This window comes from Humulus lupulus, chromosome 8 (genome assembly GCF_963169125.1).
Source record: "Humulus lupulus chromosome 8, drHumLupu1.1, whole genome shotgun sequence".
Lineage (NCBI taxonomy): Eukaryota > Viridiplantae > Streptophyta > Magnoliopsida > Rosales > Cannabaceae > Humulus > Humulus lupulus.
Window position 1 is genome coordinate 178,505,472 of NC_084800.1, and position 8,039 is coordinate 178,513,510.

Here is an 8,039-nt window from a genome sequence, read left to right on the forward strand (position 1 = left end):
AATGAATTAACACCATTAAACTATTAGGTCTTAATCTCATTTTAATAACAAATATATACTGTAACTTAATTAAAATGACACATGACACAACAACATCATCTTCATCTTGTTATTGTTATAATATTTTTTTATTGATTAATTATTTTAAAAATATTGTTCACAAAAAAACTCTAATAAAAATTATACAACTACTCTTATTTTTTTATTATAATTTGTTTTTATTCTTTTTAATGCTTATTTTTTATAATCATTAACTAAACCTTCTTATAAACATTATTATTTTAGTTAAATGTTTTTTAGATATCAATAACGCATAATCAAGTACAACATAATAATTTGTCAATATATATATATAACATTTTACTAATTTGCATTATTTTTTTTTCAATTATAACAAATATAATATTAGTGTCGGTACGTGCCTAGGCACATACTCACCAACTAGTATACATTAATAAGTTGGTCAATATGATTAAATGAGATTTTTTTCATACAAAAATAATTTTATTTATAATCTTTAAAAATGTGTATTACAACAAAGTCAACATTAGAAATATGAAAAATGTTATAGGGGAATTATTAAAAAATAATAAAAAGAAAGATGTAAGAGCGCGTGGGGCCCACGGTGTGATTGAGTGTTCCCTAACATCCTCATCCCCTTAACATCCGACCACTTCCTTTTCATGGCACTTATGAAAATGCTCATAAAATATAATAATTAATTAAATTTAAAATAAACAAACTGAGAATGAGCCAAATGCAGATTCTTCTCATCAGCATGAGCATCATCTAATTCCCCTGAATTTTATTTTTTATTTTTGTCTTCTATGCACAATTCTAATGTCAAATTTTATTTTCAACCTTTCCTTAATTTTATAGTAATTCTCAGATTTGATCTTTCTTCTTGCAAACCAATTGATATGTCAAACACTCATTCCTTAATCTGTAAGAATGCAACCTTTCTTTATTTATTTTTAATTGAATTTTAATTATGGGTTTTTCTCAATATTTGTGATTTGTTTTTCCCCTTTATGACCAATTTCTTTTGATGCAGCGGAGAAAAAGAGAGATTATTTTGTGTATTATCTAAAGTTTTGATCTGTAAGAAAAACCCATTTGCAATTTTATGATGAACAACAAATTTGTGCTGTAATATTCAGTTTTCTGTAATTGATTTATTTTAATAATGTAGGTAGTTGGGATAAAGAAGCTTGAATTCTGTACTATAATTCAAAAAGTTTGTTTCTCTTCGGATCAAAGGAAGAGGGGGATGCTAAAATGGCTATTATAGGATTATAGAGTTGTTTCATGGTTTGGTTTTGAATGAATGGAGAGGCTGGAGACTTTAACCCAGCAAGATAATCCTGGTCCAAGTGATGTTTCAGGTATAATTTTAAAGGTTTTCTTATGATAAATTCAAGGTTATATTTATTGATCAAAAAATGATTTTATATCCCAAATAAATCAATAATAAAAGTGTATTATGGAAATGAATCCTCTTGTTTAGCTTTCTGTTGGAACTTTTGACAGTTTAGTGTGTGTTCTCTAGTATAGCATGAGGTAACATCAAAGTCAAGACAGATAGTTGGGATTATTTAAGTCTTTGGGCAAATAGTTTTGTATTAATTATTTTAGTTATATTTACAGTAACATGATATGATTGATGTATTCTCTCAGGATGTTAAGAGTTTTTCATATTGTTTGTGGCATGTACCTTACTGGGTGTTGTACATTTTTGCTGTTATGGCAGAAAATGTATGTGCAGTTAGTAAATTTAACATATTACATTTGTAGGATCAGTTGCCTGCCTGTATGATCTATTATGTTCAGAAACAGAATGTTGGAAGTATCACAATGATCAACCGGTGGCATCTTCGGGTACTTTGATCCTCATATCAATTTTTATTAGACAATTTCTGGCTTTCAAATTGTAGATTCCCTCTGTTGAGGGTTGAGTGCTTAGGCATCATGTTTAGCTAAGATAAATAATGAAGATCATCACTTGTGGTAGAATTCAAAAGGGCTTATGCTATTGCCATGAATAAGTAACACAAACTATTCTAAACATTTGGTAAGGTTCATGGGGTTAATGTGCATTGAATGGTATGACACTCTCATTGAAACCTCATGATGTCAAATGACATGGGAGTACATGATGAGTCTGTTCAAGTCTTTGCAGAATTCGAGTCACGATGTAATAAAAGCTCCTTAAAAAGCTATACCAAATGACTTAAGATCTTAAAGTAAATGGAATACCAGCGACCTGCATAAACCTAAACTTTGCTCCCAGTAGGGGTAATTTTGGATTCAATAAACCATTTACTTTATCCTCTCTTTTTTTCCCTTTAATGAAAGAATGCAACTCAATGCTTGTGTTTTATCAAAATAATGATGTCTCGATATGCTCTTCGGAATGTATCATTTGAGAATGTTAAAGCAATTTCCAAATATCTTCTGAATCATCCTGTAACAGGTACACAACAAAGGATGGAAAATTTCTTGCAACAAGATGGAAATCAACTTTGTGCAGATTGCGGAACTCCAGATCCAAAATGGGTGTAAGTTTCTTATAATTTGATATTTTGTGCCTGTCCTGCCCAATAGATTACTGCTTGACAACGGGGTTTTTCGCTCCCATTTTCGGCTTACCTATTGCTTTGAATATGTACTGAAATTATGATGACTTATAAGTGAAATAATCTGCATTTGAGAGTGACCTCAGAAATAATGAATTCAGTTTGTATTGATTAAAGCAAAGCATTTAATTTATGCTGCATGCATCATGACTAGAAAGTGATAGTTAATACTGAAAATTCTAGTAGCTACTTGTTAAAATCAAGATCAATTAACACACAATATCCTCAAAAACAGAACGAATCTGAATAATAGAACTTTATTGCAACAATTCTAATTCCTGTCAAAACAACAAGTTTAACAATATGTATCTCAAAGTCTATAAAACTTTATCATACAAAGAACAAGATTACTCAGATCTAAATCTAGATCTTATACAGTTCATGAAACAAGCTACACTGAGATCCCCTCAAATCACGATCTGATCTCGCACCAGATCCACTTTCAGCTGCAGCTACCTCAACAGAACTATTCCTTGTACCTGCACTGAAACTCCTAAAACCGACCAAAAATGCCAAGATGAAGATGATATAGAAACCCTAGTTCCATGCTCACTCTCTCTAATCTTGTCAATATTTTTCTACAAAATTTTTACCCAAAGAGAGTTATTTATGTGGTCAGTAACCAGCACAAACTTTTTTCGACTAACTAACAAACAAAAGACATTAAATGCTGACTTAACAGAAACAGTTAAAACATTTAACATAAAAGCTAACGTCTTTATAACAAACTCAAAACTAAGAAAATAAAGATGCAACAACAGACATCACAGTTAACACTATGAAAAGATAATTTTTCCAACAAACAAATAAGATACTTACAAATACATTTTTTCACGGAGTTGGATTAAACACGGTTAGCAACATACTTTTTATTGTTCCACCCTTGTGAGTGATGAAATATTCCTACAATATGATACTAGGAAGGTACAAAGGGAATATATCTCAAACTTGTAGTTTTTCTAAATTTTAAATATATGCCTAATGTTCTATTTCTTTGGGAAATTTGTAAATTTGCCTTGTGGGAATGGAGAAGTTATGAGAGTTGTTACATTGGGATTAATACATTTTTTTTACAGAGCTTCTGTTTTCATTCCCTACCTCTTTATGTATTAACTTTGATATTGTTCACACCTTACCTAATCAGACTATATAATCCAATCTATTATCAGTTATCTTGAGACGTTTTTTAGCAGAAAAATAAAAAGATTATATGACTGACAAACTTATTTAGCGAACAATTCAATATGTCATTTTGCAGATATTTCCTTCCTGCAGTAATATATGCCACTTTATTACTATTCCAGTTTAGAGAGGATAGTGTACTAAAGAGATGCACATATAGTTTGGCCTACTCAATTTAAGGAATTGCACTTCTATTTTATGTAGAAAAAGTGGCTAGTATTTCTTATAAGAAACTGTGAAATATCATGACATTTTCTTTTATTTATATTAAAACTTGAGTGGTTTGACTTTATAGGTGGTAGCTATCAAGCTCGACTAGAAAATGACATACATTAAATAAATTATTTACATGAAGCCTCATTAGTCAAATTACTTTAAATTTATCTATATTTTCAAGATCTTATATAATCATCATTGCCATTTAAATCTATTTGGTAGTTTTGTTGGAAAGGATACTACTAACTTGAACTAATATATCTATTGTAGTGATGCCGCCCCTGATACCAAAAATTTGTCTTGGTAGCTATGCCTTTGATATCCAAAGAAGATTCTCAAGTTCTTAATTTTGCTTTTGATTGATTGTGTATCAGATCTATAAATTTTGGAGTACTCATTTGTATCAAGTGCTCTGGAGTACATCGAAGCCTTGGTGTTCATATAACAAAGGTATGGCTCTGACCATGCTTGACCTAATCTTCTGAAAATGAAACTATGTATGTGAAACTACATAATGCAAACGATGAAACTTCATAAATTTGTTTCTTTATGCATACTATCATCTTGACAATTAGAAAAGAGGTCTCAGGAGTGACCAACTGTCGATGAGTGTAGAATCAAACATGTGAAGTTTCTGAGTGAAAGCTATTAGTTAGTTTCACCTTGGTTACATTTTGGATTTGTTAAATACCAACTTCTTGGATTTTTTTGCTGTTCGAAATTAAATGATCTAAGTTTGTAACCTGGATTGTGAGGGTTGGTAGATCATTTCATTTTGTTAGATACTCTTTTTTCTTTTTTTATTTGAAAGCAATGGGGGTAATATGTTCTTTAGGCTGGATACAGGGGCCATATTTAGTATCATCTTACTAGTTATTCCAGTGAAATTCTGAGGCCTAGCAATGCAAAACAAATTGTCAATTCACTTTTTGATCATAGATAAGGTCAGTCCCTTGTAGCTAAAATTATTTTTACAATTTAGAGGGTTTACCTTATAATTTAATCCAAAATTTATGTTAGGTTCTATCAGTGAAGCTAGATGAATGGAATGCTGAAGAAGTTGATAATTTGGTCTCCCTGGGAGGAAACACTGCAGTCAACAATATATACGAAGCTTCCATGCCTGAAAATTTCATGAAACCAAAATCAGATTCTTCTCCAGAGGAGCGTTCTGATTTTATTAGGTAACTCAAATAGACTACTTGTCATAACTAAAGTAGAAACACAACAGCATTCTAAGAAAAATGTAATTCTTGAATACTCAGGAAAAAATATGAGCTGCAGCAATTTTTGACCACTGCCGATCGCCTGTCCTGTCCCTTTATTCCGTCTGATAAGAAATCATCAGCCTCATCAAATAGTTCACCAAGCATTGGTCCTCTTATGCAAGATAAGAAGCATTATGACAAACAGCCAACAAGACATCGTATTGGGCATGCATTTCGTAACAGCTGGGGGAGAAAAGAAGACTTTAAGGCCACTAAGAAGTGTTACTCGTCATCGGTAATGACTTATTTATTACTTCACATATTTGGTTATTTTAGCTCTTTCTTTGATGCATTTTTAGTCCTTTGGGTTAGCTAAGAAAAATAACTTTTACACTAGTCTTTTCAGTAGGAGTAGTTTGGGTTTATTTTGGCATTTAAGTTTTTCGAGAAAAGTATACTCAAGTATTTTTTTGTTCTCATCTTGTAAGGTGTCTTGAAGCTTATATTCCTTCAAGAGAAGTGCTAGGCGTAGTTTTTCTTTTTCATTCTATTTTACACTCTCTGCACTCACTGTCACTATGTAACTTGCTGTTTGACATGTCAGAATTATATTATAGAGAAAATAAAAGGAATTTTAAGATATTAATTTTTTCATTCGCATATCATTTAGTGAGTGCAGAGAGTGCAAAAGAAAGTGAAAAAATAATAGTGCTGCCTGCACTCTTTATTCCTTCAAAAATATAATAGAGATACTTCCCTCGTATTGAACATGGGTGCAAAATACTTTCAAATTCAAAGGAAAATATATTACACGAGATAATCTTCAGGCAATCATAATCTTGGTCTTAGAAAGCATGATACCTTTTAGTTTTTCATAGTAAAAAAAATTATTAAACATGTGTCATCTTTTTTTATTTCTGTTCTATCCTGTTTCTTCATCTGTTTAAAATGATTTCTTTTTGGGAAACATAAAGAAGAAAAGCAAGAAAATGTTTGCATGAAATGTTAACCATTGTTTACTTTATTTTTTCCAAGTAAAAAGACATTGAATTTGGGCTTTATTTTGGAATTTTAGCTTACTATAGCTAGAGATCTTACTGCCCCAGTGATATTTATAGGCAGGTATGGTTGAATTTGTTGGATTGATTAAGGTGAATGTGGTGAAAGGCACCAACCTAGCTATCCGAGATGTGATGACTAGTGACCCTTATGTCATCCTTGCACTTGGTCACCAAGTGAGGCTCTTTCTCCTCACTAATTTTTTTTTTGTAGAAATAAAATTATTCAAATTTTGTTATACATAATTTTTTTTGTGTTAATGATTGTTACAGTCAGTGAAGACACGAGTCATAAAGAACAACCTTAATCCAGTCTGGAATGAAAGTCTCATGCTGTCAATTCCCGAACAAATTCCTCCTCTTAAAGTGGTAAGTTTTATAATTATTAAATCTTTATGAAGTGCTTGCAAACTATGGATACTATTAGACTCTTGTACTTGAAAACAATTCTTTTGTGCTAAAACTCTTTTCTTCTTATTATTCTTCACTTGTACAATAGCTTGCTTACATATACATTTTTTAATAATGGATCCTTGCTTGTTAAGTCCCTTATGAGGAATCAAATCCTTGACCAATACTCATAGGGGATAAGCTGTTCTCCTTTCTCCCATTTTGACATTTAGCTGAATTGCTCAAAAATAGAATTTTCGGAATTGAACATTGCCTAATGGCTAAGAATATGGAGAGCCTCAAAATACTTATAAAGCCTTTGTCATTGTCACAAGAAATTTGATAATCAATCTTACAAGAGCTTGTGCAATTGTACACTTTAAGGACATAAAAATGCTCTTCTGGCCAACTTGTTTTACAACTATAGATATTATACACTTATTCTTTTTTTATGTTTAAATGCAGCTTGTCTACGACAAGGATAAATTCAAGACCGACGATTTCATGGGTGAGGCTGAGATTGACATTCAACCTCTGGTTACTGCTGCTAAAGCCTATGAGAACTCAACGATCAACGAGTCGACACAACTCGGAAAATGGATAGCTAGCAAAGATAACACCCTAGTTAAAGATGGGGTCATCTACCTAACAGATGGCAAAGTAAAGCAAGAAATTAGTCTCCAGCTACAGAATGTGGAGAGGGGTGTACTGGAGATTGAGCTTGAATGTGTTCCTCTTACTCAATAGCTTTACTCAAATGGTCAACTACTACTCAATTATCATTGTAATTATGACTATGACTAGCAGGAGGGAAGTTGATATTCATACCCTGCAAAATGTTCATATTATATAAATATATATATATATATATATTTTCATTGTACATTTGTTGTAGTACTTTTGTTTCATCCATGGAATGTGATTTCTATGAACTTCTCTAGAAGATTTGTAAATGAATTTGTATTTGTTATTTTTGTAAGAAATTTTTGCAACTTTGATTGTGTAGTGCTCAAACCATTCAACAAAAAATTATATTTCTCTGAATTCATTGCATCACTAACGACCCAAGAATTGATCTTATAATTGAAAATATTTTGACCAAAATCGAGTTTAAGGTACTATTTTGATCCATTTTGTAAAACACATGATCCGAATTGTCATTTAACAAAACACATGGGCCAATTGCGTACTCGAAAGAAACACAGGGGCCCAAATAGCATTTTCTTTTTTTTTCTGTACCTTCAAATCTCTCTCTTATCTGAAACTTAGAAACAAATAGTTTATTTGTTATTTTAGACAACTCATTTGGGTTCAACATCCTTACTTACACGAAATCTATACTATATATA

The 8,039-nt window shown here is 31.4% G+C and overlaps 1 protein-coding gene across 3 annotated transcripts; it reads left to right on the forward strand.

The window, feature by feature from the left end:
* Positions 1–688: 688 nt before the first annotated feature.
* On the forward strand, positions 689–7,734 carry LOC133798716 (probable ADP-ribosylation factor GTPase-activating protein AGD11). 3 transcript variants are annotated; one of them, XM_062237167.1, is made up of 11 exons: positions 692–945; positions 1,055–1,101; positions 1,193–1,385; positions 1,795–1,878; positions 2,474–2,558; positions 4,409–4,484; positions 5,055–5,218; positions 5,300–5,537; positions 6,361–6,477; positions 6,574–6,669; positions 7,156–7,734. In XM_062237167.1, exons 3-11 carry the CDS (start codon positions 1,328–1,330, stop codon positions 7,435–7,437), a joined length of 1,200 nt encoding a protein of 399 aa, XP_062093151.1. In that variant the 5' UTR covers positions 692–945; positions 1,055–1,101; positions 1,193–1,327; the 3' UTR covers positions 7,438–7,734. The 3 variants fall into 3 exon arrangements, with proteins under 3 accessions (XP_062093153.1, XP_062093152.1, XP_062093151.1); XM_062237169.1 differs by lacking the exon at positions 1,795–1,878 and having other exon boundaries at positions 689–945; XM_062237168.1 differs by lacking the exon at positions 1,055–1,101 and having other exon boundaries at positions 691–945.
* Positions 7,735–8,039: the final 305 nt, after the last annotated feature.

What these genes read in the sequence shown, in the direction of transcription:
- LOC133798716 (XM_062237168.1), top strand. Translation starts at nt 1,328, where the DNA reads ATGGAGAGGCTGGAGACTTTAACCCAGCAAGATAATCCTGGTCCAAGT. An exon ending in GAGCGTTCTGATTTTATTAG is followed by an intron (nt 5,219 to 5,299) that starts GTAACTCAAATA and finishes TTGAATACTCAG; the next exon opens with GAAAAAATATGAGCTGCAGC. An exon ending in TCCTTGCACTTGGTCACCAA is followed by an intron (nt 6,478 to 6,573) that starts GTGAGGCTCTTT and finishes TGATTGTTACAG; the next exon opens with TCAGTGAAGACACGAGTCAT.